The 23,996-nt window shown below is 40.0% G+C and overlaps 1 protein-coding gene across 3 annotated transcripts in view; it reads left to right on the top strand.

Annotated features, from left to right (window-relative positions):
• GPALPP1 (GPALPP motifs containing 1) overlaps nucleotides 1–23,996 on the top strand; it is a 49,986-nt gene that overhangs the window by 4,397 nt on the left and 21,593 nt on the right. For 2 of the 3 annotated variants that reach the window (XM_038569587.1, XM_038569588.1), the window contains exons 2-4: nucleotides 18,625–18,757; nucleotides 19,555–19,665; nucleotides 22,587–22,684. In XM_038569587.1, the coding sequence (XP_038425515.1) occupies nucleotides 18,685–18,757; nucleotides 19,555–19,665; nucleotides 22,587–22,684 (282 nt within the window). In that variant the 5' untranslated portion in view covers nucleotides 18,625–18,684. Of the gene's footprint in view, nucleotides 1–18,624; nucleotides 18,758–19,554; nucleotides 19,666–22,575; nucleotides 22,685–23,996 lie in introns of all 3 variants that reach the window. The other variant, XM_038569586.1, reaches the window with a different exon arrangement.

The raw sequence follows: 23,996 nt of genomic DNA, 5'->3' as shown, positions 1-23,996 counted from the left end.
TGATTTCTGGGCATTCATTTTGTATCCTGCCATGTTACCAAATTGCTGTATGAGTTCTAGCAATCTTGGGGTGGAGACTTTTGGGTTTTCTATGTAGAGTATCATGTCATCGGCGAAGAGGGAGAGTTTGACTTCTTCTTTGCCAATTTGAATGCCTTTAATGTCTTTTTGTTGTCTGATTGCTGAGGCTAGGACTTCCAGTACTATGTTGAATAGCAGTGGTAAGAGTGGACATCCCTGTCTTGTTCCTGATCTTAGGGGAAAGGCTCCCAGTGCTTCCCCATTGAGAATGATATTTGCTGTGGGCTTTTCGTAGATGGCTTTTAAGATGCTGAGGAATGTTCCCTCTATCCCTACACTCTGAAGAGTTTTGATCAGAAATGGATGCTGTATTTTGTCAAATGCTTTCTCTGCATCTAATGAGAGGATCATATGGTTCTTGGTTTTTCTCTTGCTGATATGATGAATCACATTGATTGTTTTATGGGTGTTGAACCAGCCTTGCATCCCGGGGATAAATCCTACTTGGTCATGGTGAATAATTTTCTTAATGTACTGTTGGATCCTATTGGCCAGTATCTTGTTGAGTATTTTTGCATCCATGTTCATCAGGGATATTGGTCTGTAATTCTCCTTTTTGGTGGGGTCTTTGTCTGGTTTTGGAATTAAGGTGATGCTGGCCTCATAGAACGAATTTGGAAGTACTCCATCTCTTTCTATCATTCCAAACAGCTTTAGGAGAATAGGTATGGTTTCTTCTTTAAACGTTTGATAAAATTCCCCTGGGAAGCCATCTGGCCCTGGACTCTTGTGTCTTGGGAGGTTTTTGATGACTGCTTCAATTTCCTCCCTGGTTATTGGCCTGTTAAGGTTTTCTATTTCTTCCTGTTCCAGTTTTGGTAGTTTGTGGCTTTCCAGGAATGCATCCATTTCGTCTAGATTGCCTAATTTATTGGCGTATAGCTGTTCATAATATGTTTTTAAAATCGTTTGTATTTCCTTGGTGTTGGTAGTGATCTCTCCTTTCTCATTCATGATTTTATTAATTTGAGTCTTCTCTCTCTTCTTTTTAATAAGGCTGGCTAATGGTTTATCTATCTTATTAATTCTTTCAAAGAACCAACTCCTGGTTCTGTTGATCTGTTCCACAGTTCTTCTGGTCTCAGTTTTGTTGAGTTCTGCTCGAATCTTTATTAACTCCCTTCTTCTCCTGGGTGTAGGATCTATTTGCTGTTTTTTCTCTAGTTCCTTTATGTGTAAGGTTAGCTTTTGTATTTGAGTTCTTTCCAGTTTTTGAATGGATGCTTGTATTGCGATGTATTTCCCCCTTAGGACTGCTTTTGCTGCATCCCAAAGAGTTTGAACAGTTGTATCTTCATTCTCATTAGTTTCCATGAATCTTTTTAATTCTTCCTTAATTTCCTGATTGACCCTTTCATCTTTTAGCAGGATGGTCCTTAACCTCCACGTGTTTGAGGTCCTTCCAAACTTCTTGTTGTGATTTAGTTCTAATTTCAAGGCATTATGGTCTGAGAATATGCAGGGGACAATCCCAATCTTTTGGTATCGGTTCAGACCCGATTTGTGACCCAATATGTGGTCTATTCTGGAGAAAGTTCCATGTGCACTTGAGAAGAATGTGTATTCAGTTGAGTTTGGATGTAAAGTTCTGTAGATATCTGTGAAATCCATCTGGTCCAGTGTATCATTTAAAGCTCTCGTTTCTTTGGAGATGTTGTGCTTAGAAGACCTATCGAGTATAGAAAGAGCTAGATTGAAGTCACCAAGCATAAGTGTATTATTATCTAAGTATTTCTTCACTTTGGTTAATAATTGATTGATATATTTAGCAGCTCCCACATTCGGGGCATATATATTGAGGATTGTTAAGTCCTCTTGTTGAATAGATTCTTTAAGTATGATATAGTGTCCCTCTTCATCTCTCACTACAGTCTTCGGGGTAAATTTTAGTTTATCTGCTATAAGGATGGCTACCCCTTTCTTTTGAGGACCATTCGAATGGTAAATGGTTCTCCAACCTTTTATTTTCAGGCTGTAGGTGTCCTTCTGTCTAAAATGAGTCTCTTGTAGACAGCAAATAGATGGGTCCTGCTTTTTTATCCAGTCTGAAACCCTGCGCCTTTTGATGGGGTCATTAAGCCCGTTCACATTCAGAGTTACTATTGAGAGATATGAATTTAGTGTCATCATGATATCTATTCAGTCCTTGTTTTTGTGGATTGTTCCACTGAACTTCTTCTTAAAGGGGAATTTTAAGAGTCCCCCTTAAAATTTCTTGCAGAGCTGGTTTGGAGGTCACATATTCTTTCAGTTGCTGCCTGTCTTGGAAGCTCTTTATCTCTCCTTCCATTTTGAATGAGAGCCTTGCTGGATAAAGTATTCTTGGTTGCATGTTCTTCTCGTTTAGGACCCTGAATATATCCTGCCAGCCCTTTCTGGCCTGCCAGGTCTCTGTGGAGAGGTCTGCTGTTACCCTAATACTCCTCCCCATAAAAGTCAGGGATTTCTTGTCTCTTGCTGCTTTAAGGATCTTCTCTTTATCTTTGGAATTTGTAAGCTTCACTATTAAATGTCAAGGTGTTGAACGGTTTTTATTGATTTTAGGGGGGGATCTCTCTATTTCCTGGATCTGAATGCCTGTTTCCCTTCCCAGATTAGGAAAGTTTTCAGCTAGAATTTGTTCAAATACATATTCTGGCCCTCTGTCCCTTTCGGCGCCCTCGGGAACACCAATTAAACGTAGGTTTTTCTTCCTCAGGCTGTCGTTTATTTCCCTTAATCTAAAGACCATGACTATCTTCATGGTCAAACAATTAAGTTTGTCTCTTTTTTCCTCAGTTTCCCTCTTTGCTATCAACTTGTCTTCTAGGTCACTCACTCGTTCTTCCACCTCGTTAACCCTCGTCGTTAGGACTTCTAGTTTGGATTGCATCTCATTCAATTGATTTTTAATTTCTGCCTGATTAGCTCTAAATTCTGCAGTCATGAAGTCTCTTGAGTCCTTTATGCTTTTTTTCTAGAGCCACCAGTAGCTGTATAATAGTGCTTCTGAATTGGCTTTCTGACATTGAATTGTAATCCAGATTTTGTAACTCTGTGGGAGAGAGGACTGTTTCTGATTCTTTCTTTTGAGGTGAGGTTTTCCTTCTAGTCATTTTGCTCAGTGCAGAGTGGCCAAAAGCAAGTTGTATTGGGAAAAGAAGAAAAAGAGAGGAGAGAAAGAAGGAAAGAAAAAAAGAGGGGAAAAAAGAGGGGAAAGAGGGGGAAAAAAGGAAGAAAAAAAGAAAAAGAGAAAGAAAAAGAAAGAAAGGAAAAAAACGGGGTGGGGGAAGGAAACAAATCAAAAAGCAAAACAAAACAAAACAAAAAGAACCACGGGGGAGTATCTTCTGATTCTGTGTACTTTAAGTCCCTTGGCTCCCCCTGGAAATTGTCCGTCCAGCTGGTGTTCTGGGGGAGGGGCCTGTTGTGCTGATTTTCAGGTGTTAGCAGTTGGGGGAGCTGCGTGCCCCTGCCTGGTGCAGGGCTCAGTGGGGGTTTACCCTGTGAGGCCCCAGGAGCAACAGCCCCAGTGGCGGGGCAGCTCTGGAAACCTGGATTCAGCCCCCGCAGGAACTCCGGAGCTCTCTGTCTGCAGGGCCTGGAGGCTCCGGGGCGGGGCCGCTGATCTGCTCAGCTCCGGGAAGGAGCGTCCTTGCTGTCCTGGGCCCTCCCGGCCTCTGCCTGTCCCAGGGGAGGCCGGATCCTGGGCTGTGTCCCGGCGCCCTGTGCTGGGGCCTGCGCTGTTGGATTCGCGCTCCCGCCCCGCAGCCCCCTCCGCGGAGCCGCCCCCGAGCCCCCCTGAGCTGCTCCCGCCCCGCAGCCCCCTCCGCGGAGCCGCCCCCGAGCCCCCCCCAGCTGCTCCGGCCCCGCAGCCCCCTCCGCGGAGCCGTCCCCGAGCCCCCCCGAGCTGCTCCCGCCCCGCAGCCCCCTCCGCGGAGCCGCCCCCGAGCCCCCCCCAGCTGCTCCGGCCCCGCAGCCCCCTCCGCGGAGCCGTCCCCGAGCCCCCCCGAGCTGCTCCCGCCCCGCAGCCCCCTCCGCAGAGCCGCCCCCGAGCCCCTCCGAGCTGCTCCGGGTCCCGCCGTGCGCGCTGCAGCCCTTAGGGAGCTCGGCCGCGGGGTGTGGGGCTCTCCCGGGGCGCAGGTGTCTGTTACTGTCCCGGGGAGCCCGAGGGCATCCCCGCCCCCCTGGGTCCTGCTCCAACTCCCCGCGAGCCCCTTTCCGCCCGGGAAGGTCGGTGCAGCTCCTGCTCCTCCGGGACGGGGCTCTCCTGTCCTGGGGACACTCGCCCCGGCCTCAACCCGGCTCCTCGCGGGGCCCCTCCCCCTTGGAGGCCTTTGTTCCTTTATTTCTTTTTCCCCGTCTTCCTACCTTGATAGAAGCGCGAACTCTTCTCACTGTAGCATTCCAGGTGGTCTCTCTTAATTCTCAGGCCGAATTCATAGATTTTCAGGATAATTTGAAGGTTTTCTTGGTAATTTGGTGGAGACAGGTGATTTGGAGACCCTACTCTTCGCCATCCTGCCCCTCCTCCTCCCTTTGTGCTATTCTCCAGTCACTACCTGCCTCCCCATCCCTTTTTCCACCAGAGGGTAATTACTATCTTGACTTATGATTAGTTTTGTGTGCTTTAAGTAAATGGAAAAATACAAAGATGAACTCTTTTGCAACTGGCTTCATATTTTGGCGTAACGTTATTTTGTGAGATCCATCATGTTGATGAATTATTGTGGTTGTTATTACAGATCGTTTATTGTCAGAGCTACCTAGCGGTGTATTAGTGGGATTTTCTGCAATTTCCTTACCCAGTTTACTCTTCATGGATATTTGAGTAGTTTCCCCTTTTTGGCAGGTAATAAAGTACTGTTATGCATTACAGTACACGTCTTTCAGTGAACACATGGTGCATTCCTTTTGAAATTTTTGGATCATTGATATGCATATATTCTGTTTTAGTGGACACTGTCAGTTTCCAAAGGAGTACCAGTTTGCACTCATTCCATGTTCTCACTTAGTTGTTTCTGTCTTTTTAATCTGATGCTTTGCAGCAGTATCTCCTGGTAGTTTTAATTGGCAGTTCTCTGATAACAAATGAAGTTGACTGCCTTTTTCAGATGTTTTTTGGGAAATGTGGATGTGTGTCAGTCTTTGTTCATTTTTCCACTGATTTGTCTGTCTTTCCTTACCTGTTGGGTTTGTTATATATATATATATATATTATTTTTTTTTTTTTTAATTTATGATAGTCACACAGAGAGAGAGGCAGAGACACAGGCAGAGGGAGAAGCAGGCTCCATGCACTGGGAGCCCGATGTGGGATTCAATCCCGGGTCTCCAGGATCACGCCCTGGGCCAAAGGCAGGCGCTAAACCGCTGCACCACCCAGGGATCCCGTTTGTTATATATTCTTAACGGGTCTTCAGTCACGCGTGTTGCAAATATCTACTCTAATTCTGTGGCTTACCTTTTCACTTTCTCGTTAGTAGGTTTTGATGAACAGAAGTTCTTAATTTTAGCACATTTTGATTTTTAATTTGTTTTCTCTTATAGTTAGAGCCTTTTGTACCCTATTTATTTATCTGCAAGAGAGTGGATGAAGTGATGGCTCGTGGTTCCTTTAAGGCTACAGAGTTGTTCTTCATTCTATCCTACCAGTGTTATTGTTTTAGCTTTCATGTATTTGCAGTCCATCTGGAATGGGTAGTTGTGTGTGATGTGAGGTAGGGGTGAAGATTTATTTTTTTCCTCACAGGTATCCAATTGATCCATCACCCTCCCTTCTCCACTATACTATAATGTCACCTTTATAAATCATATGACCATGTATGTGCATCTAGTTTTTTTCCTTTTCATTCTGATAAAATATACATAACATTTGCCATGCTAACCATTTTTAAGCATATCGTTCATCATTAAGTACATTCACTCTGTGCAACCATCACTACTATCCATTTCCAAAACATTTTTCCTCTTGTAAAACTGAAGCTCTGTACCCATTAAACAGTGAGTCCCTGTTCCCACTTCCTCCAGCCTCTGGCAACCACCATTCTATTTTCTGTCTTGTGAATTTAACAACTCTAGGTCTTTCATGTAAGTGGAATCATACAGTATCTATCTTTTTGTGACTGGCTTCTTTCACTTAGCATAATGTCTTCAGTGTTCATCAGTGTTATAGCACGTGCCAAAATTTCCCTCAGGTGGGGATTCTTAAGCCCAGCCAGATATCTGCCCCATGTTCCGCATACTCAGCTACCTCTCTGAAAGAGATCACTGACAGAGTTCAGAGGAGGGAATGAGCACACAGGTCTGAGATGGAACAAATGAACTTTATTCAAATAGTCTAGAATATTGAATGCTGAGGAATGTCCCCTCAGATCATGGGGGAGATGTTTTCTCAAGACCAGTCCTTATACTCACTCCTACAACTGCTTTGTAGAAGCTAAGTGGAGCCTTAACTATTTTTTTTTTTTTTGAGCCTTAACTATTTTGACTCCAACTCCAGATTCCTCATGTGCAATGACCTTCACCTCCACTAATTTCAGCTGTATTTGGAATCATACCCTGGACTCTTCCATCTCTGAAAACTTAAGTTCAGATTTCATTCAGAGCAGGAACCCGTTATTCAGCCATCATTCTCACTCAGTTATTCCGTTTATACTTAGTTTTTTATTTTTGTTCTTTAACGTCATTGAGCTATGCAGTCTCTGCCCTCTGTATTGGTCTCCTTCTTTTAATCACTTCTGCCCCTGCATGACTTAGACTTCATAAGCCATCACTTCATCCACCCTCTTGCAGTATTTTCAACTGCTTTACCCATTAGGTATCTGTTAAACCTATCCGGCAAAACCCCAGCTCTGGATGAATCCAAATGTTGGCCTCTTGTGAGCCTAAAGCTAGCCTTTCAAAGCTGCTGGAAAAAACTTCAGACCTCCACAGGCTAATGTTATTAAAAATTATAATCTCCTCCCTACGTGGGTTCTCAGCTCTGCCCAGCAATCCTCAAAGGCTTCTCACATGCAGCTCCCTTCCCCCATCATCAACCATGTTTTCTTAAAAGCCTCTTTCTCTTTCTTAGACTATCTCTCCCTCTACTTTGCTGAGCAAATAAATGCCATCCTAAAAGAACTTCCTCGATTTTCTGTCACTATGCCTAAAACTTTCATGAATCTTTTTTGTCTTCCCTTTGATTACTGTAGAAAAGATACACTGCCTTCCTTTAAGGTTAATCCTTCATTTTTACTCTGAATCCCTTCGCTTATTTATTCTGAGGGCTCCTAGCCCATAGCATGTGACCAAAGCATTCCAATCTTTCCCGTCTTTATGAAAACTCTACTTCACACCCCCCTGTAGCTAGTGTTCTCTCTCTCTGAATCCTCTCCATTTTCTCCTTACCTTTTGTGTTGTAGCCTCTTAACCCACTACATTCTGGCTCCTGTTCTTGGCAGTCCACTGAGAATGTTGTCGCCAATTCCACTGTTCATTGTGTATCACTGTGGTAATAAATGAAGACCACCCAACAATTGTTTTTTTTTTTTAAGATTTTATTTTTTTAATTTTTATTTGTTTATGATAGTCACAGAGAGAGAGAGAGAGAGGCAGAGACACAGGCAGAGGGAGAAGCAGGCTCCATGCACCGGGAGCCCGACGTGGGATTTGATCCCGGGTCTCCAGGACCGCGCCCTGGGCCAAAGGCAGGCGCTAAACCGCTGCGCCACCCAGGGATCCCCCCAACAATTGTTTTTTAGCACATTTTGCTAAGTCCAAGGCGCTCTTTTGAGTCTTGACCTTACTTGACCTCACAGCAAGCAGTCTAACCCCATGAATCCCTCCTTTCTATCCATTCTTGGCTCCAGTTCCCTGGTTACATTTCAGTTTTTCTACATGTGCTAGGCCCTTATGCTTCCAGGTTCTTGGAGATGCTTTTGCCTCTGTCTGGACTGCCTTTCCTCCAATCCTCACCCCTTTTATCCAGGTAACTCACTTGAATCTTCCAGCCCCATCTCAACCATCACTTTTTCTAGGAAGCATTCTCTGACATAAGTAACTATTCCTTGCAAAAGACTGGGTTGGGTTCTCCTTATTGATATTTCTGTGCCTAATCTCGTCATAGGATCAGCAATCTTTTCCTATAAAGGACCAGATAGTAAATATTTTAGGCTTCGCAGGATAACAGGCAAAATCGAGATTAGTGTGAAAGTATGTATACAATAAGAGAGGAAACAAATTTCCATAAATTTTTATTGTTGAAATTCAAAACAAGGGAGCTTGGGTTGCTTAGTTGGTTAAGCATCTGCCTTCGGCTCAGATCATGATCCCAGTGTCCTGGGATTGAACCCTGCATTGGGCTCCCTGCTCACAGAGGAGCCTGCTTCTCCGTCTTTCCTTCCCTCTGCCTCTCCCCATCGTTCATGCGCTCTCTCTCTCAAATAAAATCTTAAAAAAAAAAAAGATTCAAAACATAAAGGAATACAATTTCATTGTAAATAATCTAATGAGAAGAATGGTGGGAATAACATTTTGTTTAATTGGGGTTCTAAGTTAGTGTTCTCTATTATTACAATCCATTCCTGATCTGTAACGAGGGTTTTTTTTTATTGTTGTTTTTTAGAGACAGCACAAACATGTATGTGTGCACCCATACACATGAGGATGGGGGAGGGAAGGGATAGAGGGAGAGGGGACACAAGGAGAGGGAGAGAAAGAATCCTAAGCAGGCTCCAAGTCCAGTGCAAACCCAATGCAGGGCTGAATCTCACAACCCTGCAATCCTGATCCAAGCGGAAATCTATAGAGTCAGGTGCCAGGTACTTAACCAATGGAGCCATGCAGGTGCCCCTGTAATGAGGTTTTATGTACTATACTGAGTACATTTTTTTCTGTGCATAATTTTGTGTTACAGATACTACAGGGGACAAATAATGAAATATAAGGCATAACTCCTATTTTCATGGAATTTATTATTTATTTGTAAAATTATCACTGCAGTGGGAGAGCTACTTTAATAATTATAGGATAGCATTACTGTTTTTGGACAGAGATGAACTAGTTTGTTACAAATGCCTAAAATAATTTTGAGACCATTTATACACCTCTAAAGAAGGATACCTATAAAAAAGTGAAGCCAAGTATGCCTTTAGTTTTATTAGATAAAGTCTATTGTGTGGCTTATATCAACTTGTATTTTCAATATTCTTTTTCCTTTTTAGGTCACTGTCTCTTAGTATTCTGTTACTTCAGTATGTGTATAAAAATTACTTCTTTTGATTCAACTTAAGTGGAATCTCACTCTTTTACATTATTTTTCCTGATCATTTTGAAAAAATAAGGCTTTGCGTTCTTCTCAGATGAGTTTTATCTTCATCTATGGAAGTGTTCTCTTTTTTATGTACCCCACTTGTTCCTTTAAAAATTTAAGGCAAATTAATCTGTTAGTTATAATACCAAGGACAGCATATATTTAGACCATTTAGCCTTGTAATCATTTGAACTATATAAAAGAATAGTAAATTTTTTCTTTTTTTTTTTCAGGTTTTATTTTTTAAGTAAACGATACCCAACATGGGGTTTGAACCTAGAACCCCGAGATCAAGAGATGGGTGATCTCTAGACTGAGCAGCCAGGCACCCTATAAAATCTCTTCTTGATCCAAACCAACCCAAAATTACCCAGTTAGTGTCAAATTGACAAATTACATTGGTAAGAGTTTCATATAAGAAAAGATGGAAGCAAAAGCGAATATATATATTCTCTTTAATATGTAGAGTGAAGAGGAAGATGTAAGAACCAATCACTATGGAAGGGAAATGTAATTCCTCCAATATTTTGATGATAAACTGTGACCTCTAGAATTTTTTTTAATTTTTATTTATTTATGATAGTCACACAGAGAGAGAGAGAGAGAGAAAGAGAGAGGCAGAGACATAGGCAGAGGGAGAAGCAGGCTCCATGCACTGGGAGCCCGACGTGGGATTTGATCCCGGGTCTCCAGGATCGTGCCCTGGGCCAAAGGCAGGCGCTAAACCACTGCGCCACCCAGGGATCCCTGACCTCTAGAATTTTGAAGAAAGGGGTATTTATGTAAGGTGGTATCCTCCCCTTCTTACTATAGTCTAAAAGGTGTTTTCTCTGGCAATTAATATAAACAAAGAGATAATTAGAAATTAGTAAAGACATTATTCATTACACTTGCAAGTCAGGTATGATCTCCATGTATAGTTGGGAAACACATACTATCTATTCAATCTTTTTTTTTTTTAAGATTTTATTTATTTATCCATGAGAGACACAGACAGGCAGATGAAGAAGTAGGCTCCTTGCAGGAAGCCTGATGAAGCACTCAATTCTAGGACCCTGGGATCACAACCTGAGCCAAAGGCAGACACTCAACCACTGAGCTGGTTGAGTGAACAGAAATTGGAGATACAGATCCTATCCCTTAATTCTTAATGTTTTCCTCTATTTGCTGTCTAATCTTTTCTAGGCGTGCTATATTACTAGTTTAGCATGTTCTAAAATTCCTACCTTTATTTAATGATGTATAGAAGAATATTGAAAAAAATGCATCAAGTTTTTTAAGATAAAAGTTTGGATTTTTAAGCCAATTTACCGTGAATTGTGTATATGTTCAATAGAAATAAATTCAGAGGAGATAGGAAAAAATGTTCAGAAATAGACCAGGTGTTCAAAACTGGCCCTAACTTTTCCCCTGAGCTTTATACCAGTTTACCCAAGTACCACTGATAGTGCCACTGACATGTTTAGTAAGCATGTTAAAATATGAAAAACAAACTCTTGGGGTGCCTCGCTGGCTGAGTCAGAAAAGCTTGCAACTCTTAATCTCAGGGTTATGAGTTCGAATCCCATGTTGAGTATAGAGATTATTTAAATAAATAAACTTTAAAAAGAAAAAGATGTGGAAAACAAACTCTGGACTTTTCCTCCAAACCTACTTCCCTCTTAGTCTTCCACGTATTAGAGAAGAGCATTACATAGAGAAAAGGCTGGAGTCCAAGATGGCAGAGGAATAGGAGAAATTAGTTTCTTCTGGTCCTACGAATTCAACTAGGTAGCCATCAAATCATTCTGAACACTTGAAAACTCAGCTGAGGATAGAATAGCTGCAACTCTACAAGTAGCAAATTTACCACTTTTCTGCAGGAAGGACAAGACAGATAAACTCACTTCAAAAAAGAGAACATGAGGCAGTAATGACTGCCAGACACCTAATCATTATGGATATAAGTAAGATGTTGGAACTAGAGTTCAGAATAACAATTATAAAGATACTAGCTGGGCTTGAAGAAAGCATGGAAGACACTAGAGAATCCCTTCCTGGAGAAATAAAAGAACTAAAATCTAATTAAGTCTAAATCAAAAAGGCTATTAATGAGATGCAATAAAAAAATGGAGGCTCTAACTGCTAGGATAAATGAGGCAGGAGAGAGGATTAATGATATAGAGGATAAAAGTGGAGACAATGGTGGAGAATAAAGAAGCCAAGAAAAAGATAAACAACTACTGGATCACGAGGGGAGAATTCGAGAGATAAGTGATACCAAGAAGTGAAACAATATTAGAATAAATAGGGTTCCAGAAGAAGAGGAAAGAGGGGGGGAAAAGATAATATTGGAGCAAATTATAATGAAAAACTTCCCTAACCTGGGGAAGGAAACATTCAAGTTCAAGAAGTACAGAGAACCCCCCCTTCAAAATCAATAAAAATAGGTCAACACCCTGACATATAATAGTGAAACTTGCAAATCTCAGAGACAAAGAGAAAATCCTGAAAGCAGACAAGAGATCCATAACCTACAAGGGTAGAAACATTAGCTGGCAGCAGAACTATCCATAGAGATGTGGTAGGCCAGAAAGGACTGGCATGATATATTCAGGGTGTTAAATGAGGAAAAATATGCAACCAAGAATACTTTATCCAGCTAGGATCTCACTCAAGATAGAAAAGAGAGAAAAAGCTTCCAGGAGAAACAAAAGGATTTGTGATCACCAATCAGCCCCACAAGAAATATTTAAAAGGATCCTTTAAGCAAAGAGAAAGCCCAAAAGTAACAGACCAGAAAGGAACAGAGACAATATACAGAAACAGTGACTACGGGTAATACAATGGCACTAAATTCATATCTTTCAATAGTTACTCTTAATGTAAATGGGCTAAATGTCCCAATCAAAAGACACAGGGTATCAGATTGAATAAAAAAGCAAGAACCATTGATAGGCCATCTGCAAGACATTTGCTTTAAACCCACCTCCAGATTTAAAGTGTGGGGGTGGAAAACCATTTATCATACTAATGGATATCAAAAGAAAGCTGAACTGGCAATACTTATTTCAGATTCAAATTAGATTTTAAACCAAAGACTAATAAGAGATAAGGAAGGATACTATATCATAATTAAAGAGTCTATCCAACAAGAAGATCTAACAATTATAAATATTTATGCCCCTAAAATGGGAGCAGCCAATTATATAAGCCAATTAATAACAAAATTAAGAAACACATCAATTAAAATACAGTTGTAGTAGTGGACCTTAATGCCCCACTCACTGCAGTGGACAGATCATCTAAGTAAAAGATCAACAAGGAAACAAGGGCTTTGAGTGACACACTGGACCTGTGGACTTCACAGATACATTCAGAGCATTCCATCCTACAGCAACAGAATACGTATTCTTCTCAAGTGCACACGGAACATTCTCCAGAATAGACCACATTCTGGGTCACAACCCCGATCTTAACTGGTACCAAAAGATTAGGATCATTCCCTGCATATTTTCAGACCACAATGCTTTGAAACTAGAACTCAATCACAAGAAGAAATTTGGAAAGTACTCAAATACATGTAAACTAAAGAGCATCCTACTAAGAATGAAAGGGTCAACCAGGAAATTAAAGATTTTTTAAAAATTCATGGAATCAAATGAAAATGAAAATACAAGTGTTCAAAACCTTTGGGAAGAATCAAAGGCAGTCCTAAAAGGGAAGTATATAGCAATACAACCCTTTCTCAAGAAACAAGAAAGGTCTCAAAAACACAGCCTAACTTTACATCTAAAGGAGCTGGAGATGGGACACCTGAGTGGCTCAGCGGTTGGGCGCCTGCCTTTGGCTCAGGGAGTGATCCCAGGATCCGAGATCAAGTCCCACATCAGGCTCCCTGCAGGGAGCCTGCTTCTCCCTCTGCCTGTATCTCTGCCTCTATCTCTCAGTCTGTGTCTCTCGTGAATAAATAAATCTTTTTAAAAATAAATAAAGGAACTGGAGAAAGAACAGCAAATAAGCCCAGCAGGAGAAGAGAATTAATAAAAATTGGAGCAGAAATCAATGAAATAGAAACCAAAAGAATAGAACAGATCAACGAAACTAGGAGCTGGTTCTTTGAAAGAATTAATAAAATTGATAAACCCCTGGCCAGACTTATCAAAAAAAGAAAAGAGAAAGGACCCAAATAAAATCATGAATGAAAGAAGAGAGAGCACAAACAACACCAAAGAAATATAAACGATTGTAAGAACTATATGCCATACAAACAATTATAAGAAACTATATGCAACAAATTAGGCAATCTGAAAGAAATGGATGCATTCCTAGAGATGTGTAAACTACCTGAACTGAAACAGGAAGAAATAGAAAACTTGAACAAACTCATAACCAGCAAGGAAATTGAAGTAATCAAAAATCTCCCAACAAATAAGAGTCCAGGACCAGATGGCTTCCAGGGGAATTCTATCACACATTTAGGGAATTCGTACCTCTTCTTCTGAAACTGTTTCAAAAAATAGAAATGGAAAGGAAATTTCCAAACTTGTTTTATGAGGCCAGCACTACCTTGATCCCAAAACCAGACGAAAACCCCACCAAAAAGAATTAAAGACAATATCTCTGATAAACATGAATACAAAAATTCTCATCAAAAAAAAATTCTCATCAAGACACTAGTCAATAGGATCCAACAGTACATTGAAAGGATTATTCACCACGACCAAGTGGGATTTATTCCTGGGCTGCAAGTGTGGTTCAACATCCGCAAATCAATCCATGTAATATACTACATTAGTAAAAGAAAGGAAAAGAACTACATGATCCTTTCAATCAATGCATAAAAAGCATTTGACAAAGTACAGCATCCTTTCTTGATTAAAATTCTTCACAGTGTAGGAATAAAGGGAACCTACCCTAATATCATAAATGCCATCTACGGAAAGCACACAGCAAATATCATTCTCAATGGGGAAAAAACAGAGTTTTCCCCCTAAGGTCAGGCAGGGATATCCACTATCACAACTGTTGTTCATATAGTACTAGAAGTTCTAGCCTCTGGAACACCTGGGTGGCTCAGTCCGGTGGGTGTTTTCTTTCGGCTCAGATCATAATCTCAGGTGTTGGGATCAAGCCCACATCAGGCTCTGTGCTCAGCAGGAAACCTGTTGCTCCCTCTCCTTCTGCTTGCTGCTCCCCCTACTTGTGCTCATGCTCTCTCCTTCTCTTTGTCAAATAAATAAGATAATGCTAAAAAAGAAAGAAATAGAAGACCTAGCCTCAGCAATCAGACAACAAAGAGAAAGAAAAGGCATCCATACTGGTAAAGAAGAAGTCAAACTCACTCTTCACAAATCACATGATACTCTGTGGAAAACCTAAAAGACTCCACTCCAAAATTGCTAGAATTTATACAGGAATTTAGCAAAGTAGCAGGATATAAAATCAATGCACAGAAATCCATTGCGTTCCTATAGACTAACAATGAGACAGAAAGTGAAATGAACGCGTCAGTCCCATTTACAATTACACCCCAAACCATAAGATACTTAGGAATAAAGAAGCAAAAAAAATCTGTACTCAGAAAACTATAGAATGCTCATGAAAGGAATTGAGGAAGACACAAAGAAATGGAAAAGCCTTCTATGCTCATGGATGAGAAGAACCAATATTGTTAAAATGTGTATGGTACCTAGAGTGATCTATACATTCACTGCAATCCATACCAAAATACCATCAACTTTTTTCGCAGAGCTGGAACAAATAATCCTAAAATTTGTATGGAACCAGAAAAGATCACAAATAGCCAAAGGAACGTTGAAAAAGAAAACTAAAATCGGTGGCATCACAGTCCCTGGACTTTAAGCTCTATTACAAAGCTGCAGTCATAGGGACGCCTGGGTGGCTCAGCGGTTGAGTATCTGCCTTCAGCTCAGGGTGTGATCCCGGAATCCCAGGATCGAGTCCCACATCGAGCTCCCTGCATGGAGCCTGCTTCTCCCTCTGCCTCTCTCTCTCTTTGTCTCTCATGAATAAATAAATAAAATCTTAAAAAAAAAAAAAGCTGCAGTCATCAAGACAGTAAAATACTGGCCCATAAACAGACACACAGATCAATGGGACAGAATAGAGAACCCAGTAACGGACCCTCAACTCTGTGGTCAACTAATCTTTGACAAAGCAGAAAGCATAACCAATGGAAAAAAGTCTCTTCAACTGGTGTTGGGAAAATTGGACAGCCACACGCAGAAGAGTCAAACTGGACCATTTTCTCATACGATACACAAAAATATAATCAAAATGGATGAAAGGCCTAAATGTGAGAGAGGAATCCAAAAAAGCAACTCAGATTATGTCTCTCCAGAATTAAAACCTCTCAGTGACTACCTGTTATTAAAGCCCAGACTCCTTACCACATCTCATATCAGTATGTATTGAGTGCTTACTATATTCCACCTACTGTGTTAGATGCTTTGCATGTGTTAACATAATCTTCACAATAGACTTGTTATATTGGAAATATTAACTCCATTTTATAGATCAAGAGTATGTTATGGGCTCCTGGGTGGCTCATTTGGTTGAGCAACCATCTCTTGGTTTCAGCTCAGGTCGTGATCTCAGGGTTGTGAGATCAAGCCCCATGTCCGATTCCTGCTCAGTGTGGGGTGGGAGGTGTCTGCTTCAGATTCTCCCTTCCCCTCGCTGTGTGTGTGCACACACGGGCTCTCTGTCTCTCTCTCAAATAAATAAATAAATCTTAAAGAAAGAGAGAGAAAGAAAAGAAAGATCACACAGCTGGTTACCAGCTAAGCTGGAATTGAAAGCCAAGGAGTCTGACTCCAAAGCATACAGTCTGGCCCCTTTAAACTATCCCAACTTCATCTTGTTTTGCTAACTTGACTTTAGCCACACAAGTCTTTTTGTCCTTCAAGCATATCAAGCTTGTTTTCTCCATAGGACTTTTGCAATTGCTATTTCTCCATCTAGAATGTTCTTCCCTCAGATTGTTGGATGGCCACTGTCATCTCACCATATAAGTCTTCATTCAAATGTTGTTTTTTTCTGAGAGGCCTTCCCTGACATGTGTCTTTAAAATTATTTTCCCACATATTCACGGTCACTCTTTATATTTGCTTACTTTTTATGTTGTTTTTGTGGAAGTATTTACTCAGCAAGTATTTGTTGGATGGACGAATGTTGACTGTTTGCTGAATGTTGTTTATAGTAACTAAGGGTATAGTCTCTGAAATCACACTCCTGGATTTATATCACAACTCTCCTATTTAATTGTGTGAAGTTGAGCAAGTTGCTCTCTGCCTAAGGTTCCTCATTTCAAAGATAGAAATCATGACACTTCCCTAATAGAGTTGTTAGAATCAAATAAATTGATGGTTAAGGCATGTGAATCTTTTTTTTTTTTTTTTAAAGTAGGCTCCACACCCAACATGGAGCCCAACACAGGGCTTGAACTCATGACCCTGAGATCAAGACCTGAGCTGAGATCAAGAATTGGACATTTAACCAGCTGAGCCACCCAGGTGCCCCTGCATGTGAATTTCTTAATACAGGGCATAGAAGTGTGCCTGGCTGGTTCAGTCAGTGGAACATATGACTCTTGATCTCAGGGTTGTAGGTTCCAGCCCTATGTTTGGTGTAGAGATTACTTTTTTTAAAAAGTACATAGGCACATCAGAACTCAAGACATGTTATTTCTTTTATTTATTATTTTCAAGCTTTTGCTGTTATTAATATTGAATGAAAGCATACCAGGGAAGCTCTTTGGAATATCATATTTTCAGGCCCTACTCCAGGTCAGCTAAATCAGAATCTCTGTGGAAAGGGCCCTGGAATCTTTTTTAAAAAATATTTTTGAGATTGCAATAATCATCCAGTCTTGGGAACTGGCAGTAGAGGTTTAGCATTGCTTCTCAGGTTCAACAGAGACAAGTGTGACATCATGATATCATGCAGTGGCATCATGTGGTAATTTGTGATTTTGCTAAATTGTAAAGTGAGAGTAAGTCACTGTGAATGGGTCCAGAAGACCACACCCCCATCCCTGGCATCCCCATTCTGGTGCAGCCTCATCCTCTTCTCTGGGTCTCTCTCCACCGGTAAGCAGTAGAGCTTAGAGTGATCTAATTTTTGTTTCTGCTTGAAAAAAACATTTCAAAAAGAAAATTGAGAAGTATGATGATGCCAGTAAAGCTACTTTTTAAAGTGGTGGTTCTTAATTAGAAACCAGAATGGAGGGCAGCCCCGGTGGCGCAGCAGTTTGGCGCTGCCTGCAGCCTGGGGTGTGATCCTGGAGACCCGGGATCGAGTCCCACATTGGGCTCCCTGCATGGAGCCTGCTTCTCCCTCTGTCTGTGTCTCTGCCTCTCTCTTTGTGCCTATGAATAAATAAATAAAATCTTTAAAAAAAAAAAAAAGAAACCAGAATGGATAGTTTTGATTATCTCTATATTAGAGTATGGAATAGCAAGTTTGTTGCTTGGTTAGCACCATAACATAAGTATTGTCTATCAAATGCTGTCTGTAAAGAGCAAAAAGTCACAAAACTATTCTGGCAATTTCACCAACCAAAGTTGCAACCAATGGAAAAATTTTAAGATGTCAGGGAAGTTACAGTTATAAGTTTGGGTATTAATTTTTTTTGTGAATCTCATACTGCATAAGACACGATTTCTATCTTCCTAGAGTTAGAAAGACAAAACCACCACATACAAAACAGGAACAAATAAGATTAAAGTTTATAATAAGGGGTGCTTGGGTGGCTCAGTGGTTAAGGATCTGCATTTGTTTGGCTCAGGTTGTGATCCCGGGGTCCTGGAATCAAGTCCTGCATCAGGATCCCCACCAGCAGGCTGCTCCCTCTGCCTGTGTCTCTGCCTCTGTGTGTCTCAAATAAATAAATAAATAAATAAATAAATAAATAAATAAATAAATAAAATCTTTTTTAAAAAAGTTCATAATAAGAGATATTCAGGGAACGCTGTTAATGTCAGAAAAGAAAGGGACGCCTGGGTGGCTCAGTGGTTGAGCATTTGCCTTCTACTCAGGGTGTGATCCTGGGATCCAGGATCGAGTCCCACATGGGGCTCCTTGCATGGAGCCTGCTTCTCCTCTGCCTGTGTCTCTGCCTCTCTCTCTCTCTCTCTCTCTCTGTCTTAACTCATGAATAAATAAATAAATGATAATAAAAAAGATCAGAAAAGAAAGTATGTCAGCAAGGGGGTTCATTGAAATAGTTGTGGCTAGTTAGGACTTATACAAGAAATTTTCTTTAGTTGCAGGACCAGCTCTGCCCCCTAATTATAAAAGCAGTAGCTCGGAGTCCTCCGACAGCGATGAAGACAGTAGTTCATTGTACGAAGAAGAAAATCAGGAATCTGAAGAAGATGACACTGGTCCAACGGCAAGGTCAGTCACTTAAATGATAAACCAAGCTTCAAACCTAGTATTCGTTGGCTGGATCAGGTAGCCAGTCAGAGAACACCATATCTGTATTTTTACTGCATGGGAAGAAATCCTTTCATACAGTATTGCCTCGTTGAGCTATACATTGGAGAAAGAAATTTATCCTAGTAGTAGATAGCTGTAGAGATACCTAGAATTTCAATTAAATTCTTAGAGAAAGGATTTTCCTGAAGGTATTACTGAAGTGACTACATATTCTAAGTAAACCAGAGCATTTCTTTTAAAAAATGTTAATGCAGTAGATGGTTCTTGCTTAAGTAAATGAATGGTTTCCCTCTAACTACCTTACTTACCGTAGGTGCATGTAAATAAGAAGTGAAATCTTTGTTTAGTATTGGGTAGTTTTTTGGTTACATTTTAAAGATCTTAAGAGAGAAATAGCAACTTAAAACTCTTCCTGAATGAGATTAAAATCCAGAGTCATTATCTTTTTTGTTCAAAAACATATAGCAAGTAGACTGTCTGAAACCTCAGCAAGTAGAATCTTTAACAATGTAGAAAATACAGAAAAGTGATACAGTATTCCTGGTATAGAGAATTAACCAATCTCTATCCTCGGCCAAAAATAAATTCCAGGAAAAAGTTAGTATAAGATCTACTGTGGTATCCATTTGTTCTTATTGGGCAAGATTAATTTATTGTTTCAGTATTTATACAACTAGTTGGAGTTAATGCTTCCTTTAAAACCTAAAACGTCTCTGTGAAATAATTTGCATAAAATTGCACTACTGTGTTTTTAGAAAACAGAGGAGAAATCAAGATGATGATGATGATGATGATGATGATGATGAAGGGTTTTTTGGACCAGCTCTTCCTCCTGGATTTAAAAAGCAGGATGATTCTCCTCCAAGGTGATAACGTATAATAAATAGTTCAAGCCTGTCTCTTCTAAATATTTCAGTTAGTGCTTGTTAATTCATTAAAGAGTTATCTGAAATTGTTGTTTAACTTACAAATTTATATGACATTTGAAATGCATAGGAAAAAGTAGTCATTTCCTATAACAAAAATGGTTATTTAATTGCGTATAAATACTTCTATAGTTTATAAAAACTTCCGTATCTCTTAGTTGATGCTCACAAGAGTGTTTTGTGATTGGACTGATTGGAATGTTCTCCTCCTTCTCCTTTTTTCTTTTTAGAGAATTTTTTTTTAAGATTTTATTTATTTATTCATGAGAGACACAGAGAGAGAAGTAGAGACACAGGCAGAGGGAGAAGCAGGCTCTATGCAGGGAGCCCGATGTGGGACTCGATCCCGGGTCTCCAGGATCACGCCCTGGGCAGAAGGAGGTGCTAAACTGCTGCGCCCTCTGGGCTGCCTCTCCCCCCCGCCTTTTTTTAAATAGATAAGGTTTTGCACACATAGTGACTGGTAGACCTGGGGCTGTGGTATTTGACTTTAAAATCAGATGCTGTCTTAGTTACTTCATGATAGAAGAAGCAATTCCTTTGTGCCCCATTAAACAATTTGACTTCTCTGTACTTCAAATTTGCCATCTGAAAAATAGGTTAACAAGTAGCTTTCAAAATTATTGTGATGATCGAGATTTCATATTTATATATATATATACATACGTGTGTGTATGTCTCTTTCATCATGCCTGCCCCAAGTAAGTATATAGTCTTCTTCTCAGACTATTGTACTTTTTTTTAAAAAAGATTTTATTTATTTATTCATGAGAGACACAGAGAGAAAGCAGAGACATAGGCAGAGGGAGAAGCAGGCTCCCTGCAAGGAGCACAATGTGGGACTCCATCCCAGAATCCTGGGATCATGCCCCGAGCTGAAGGCAGACCCTCAGCCACTGAGCCACCCAGGCATCCCTACACATTTTATTTTATTTTTTTAATTTTTTTTTTAAATTTTTACTTATTTATGATAGTCACAGAGAGAGAGAGAGAGAGAGAGAGGCAGAGACACAGGCAGAGGGAGAAGCAGGCTCCATGCACTGGGAGCCCGATGTGGGATTCAATCCCGGGTCTCCAGAATCGCGCCCTGGGCCAAAGGCAGGCGCCAAACCGCTGCGCCACCCAGGGATCCCCCTACACATTTTAATATTCAAACTTTGTAATCGCATTTGTCAGCTCCAATTTTCACATGACTTTGGTCCTTTTAGAATTAATAGGGAAGACTACTGATTTTGTATGGCCCCCAAGCCAAGAATAATCTTTAAAGGGTCATTTAAAAAACAAAGACAGGCATGCCTAAGAGACCCATAAATGGCCCTCAAAGCCTAAAATGTCCTATCTGGCCTTTTGCAGAAAATTTGCTGACTGCCAGGGCATAACATTCAAGAAAACACATTATTAGCACAGCAATTTCTTTCTTGAGAGTTATACTTTGGCTATTAAATGGTCAGGATCAGAACCCACACCTGCTGACTCTCAGTACTGTTTTTCCTCTGCCAGGAACCTCGTCTGTGAGGCTCTAGTTGAACACAGGGCAACCTGGAAAATTCAGCTCAGTGCCATGTTGGTTGGTAATACTGGCACAGTGATGTCTCTGGGAAAAACACATATGAAAGAAAGGACCAAGAAACTTGAAAGCACAGAAGAGAGTAGAAAATATCTTGTTTCTATTGTTTTTTTCCCTGATGTAAGGCTTTTTCTTTTTAAGACCCAGATTTTAGACACCTCTCCCATTTGGAGTGATGTCAGTTCCCTCAGAAATGTGGCAGTAGGTCAGCTTGAAAGAAAATGAACTTTGGCATCACGGAGACCAGGGTTCAAACTCTAGCTCTGCCACTTACTCGTTTGTGATGTCCTTGGGCATTATTTTGCTCACCTGGAAAATGGAGTGACTTACCCCAACTAGGGTTGTTTGGAGGAAACAGAGGTGCTCTGGTTGACATGTGTTTAGCACAGCACCTTTTCCCTTGTCTGAAGGTCTCTTACATGACTTATGTTCATTCTTGTACACCTCCACATCATTATTAAACTACTAGTGAGGACAGCGTTTAGGTTTTTATACTACCATGGCACATGTAACCATAAATTGCCAACATCTGTTGTCTGCGTGCACTGTTTATGTTTTTAGAAGTCAATTTCTACTTAAGGAGTTCTGACTATAATTATTTTCCCTCTAAAGAGTGTGTTGGTGGACAGTGACTATCAAAAGTGAAAGCCAGGCTCCTGGGTGGCTCAGTGGTTGAGTGTCTGCCTTTGGCTCAGGTCGTGATCCCAAAGTGCTGGGATTGAGTCCCACATCAGGCTCCCCGCAGGGGGCCTGCCTTTCCCTCTGCCTGTGTCTCTGCCTCTCTGCCTCCCTCTCTGTGTCTCTCATGAATAAATACATAAAATCCTAAAAAAAAAAAAAAAAAAAACTGAAAGCCAAAGCACAAAATAGAAAAAGATCTCCACGGGCTTTAAGTCTTAATAAGCTTTTATTATTTTTTTTTCTTAATAAGGGCTTTTTAAAAAATTGTTATTTTTATTTAATGTAGTTCTTTTTTTTTTTTTTTTTTTTTTTTTTTAATGTAGTTCTTTTAGGAAGTGGGTTTAACACTACTGCCACAAAGATTGAGAATTACTGGCTTAGTATCTTAGCATTGACTAACAACTAGAAAGTAAAAATGAGAAAATCAGATATTTTTAAGATACTACTAAGTGGAAAAATAGGTTATAAAAAAATCATGTTAAATAAAATTCTCATTTTCAACATTTGTTATTATTTGGCTTTTTGTTATATTTGTGAACTTCTGTTCTAAAAACTGCGTTTTGAAGTCAGAGAGAATGGTAATGGTACATTTTATTTTTCAGGCCGTTAATAGGTCCTGCATTACCACCCGGTTTTATTAAATCTACACAGAAAAGTGACAAAGGCAGAGATGATCCAGGACAACAAGTATCATCATATTTCAACTCTGAGGTTTGGAAAATTTCTGATTAAAGAATAAGATGTAGCAAACTCAAGACTTTATTCTATATTATTATATTATTCTATATTATATTCTATATTATTATAGAATAATAACTGTAATCACTTAGTTCAAATGTAACAAATATGCAGTCCTATTCACATTAATCTAGGATTGTAAGGTAGATAGATGAAATCAAAAGCTTGTCCCAGAACTGAGATGTTAAACAAATAACAAAGCAGTAACATGTTGACAAAGGTGTTACCTATTTGTGCTTCTCATCCTTGAAGAGAAGCTTTAAAGTGCTAGGAAATAGAACATGATGAAAAGTTTACAAAATTGTGATTTGACCTGAAAAAGAGAAAGCTGAGGAATTTGTTGACAATGATCTTTGCTATAAAATTAGCTCTTACCTCTACAGCTCTGGTGCCTGTATATAACAAAGCTGGGAGTTAAGTCATTTTATGAAAAGATAGGTCAAATGATTTTAGAGTCAAATATGAAAGCTGTTTTCTTGTTAGAGGCCTGGCCCTTAACAATAGCTGAGATTTGTAGAGTACTTTATAACTTGTAATGCTTTTTCCCCATATATGGAGAGATATTATTTTTATCTTTTCTATGTAATAGATATGATCCACCATCTTACAGATGCTAAAAATGATAAAAATTAGGTAACTTACCCAAGATTGAAATTTGTACTTATCAAAGCCAAGTCTTAAACCTAATTCTTTTTTATTTATTTTTTTTTTTTTAAGATTTAGTTTTAAGTAATCTCTACGCTCAACTCAGGCTTGAATCCACAACCTCAAAATCAAGGTCACTCACTCTACCAACTGAACCAGCCAGCACCCCTTAAACCAAGTTCTTAAGACTTTAGATCACCTGTCCAGCCTGTTATTCTACAGTAGCTTCTTGTATGTTCATCTCTACTGAGAAATCAGCAGTTACACTGAGGTTGTTACTAAGAAAAATATAATGCAGGCGGTAAGACCATATACGTCAGAGTCATTTACTCCTTCCTTAGAGATTTATAGAGCACCTACAGTGTATCAGGCACATAGTCACAGAAGTGAATCGGCCAACAAATCTTGTTCCTACCTTCAAAAGACATTCATAATCCAGCCATTTCTGCGACCACCCTAGTCTAAGTCAATGTCAGTCATATTTCACCTGTTTTATTGATCTTGATACTTTAGCCCTTGTTTTTATGCTACCTCTTCTCAACACAGCACCTACAGTGGCCCGGATAAAATGGAGTCAGATTGTGTCACTCACACTCAAAACCATCAGATTGCTTCTCCTCTCTCTGCAAAAAAGCCAAAC

This window comes from Canis lupus, chromosome 22, assembly GCF_011100685.1.
Source record: "Canis lupus familiaris isolate Mischka breed German Shepherd chromosome 22, alternate assembly UU_Cfam_GSD_1.0, whole genome shotgun sequence".
Classification (NCBI taxonomy): Eukaryota; Metazoa; Chordata; class Mammalia; order Carnivora; family Canidae; genus Canis; species Canis lupus.
This window is presented reverse-complemented; position numbering and strand designations above follow the sequence as displayed.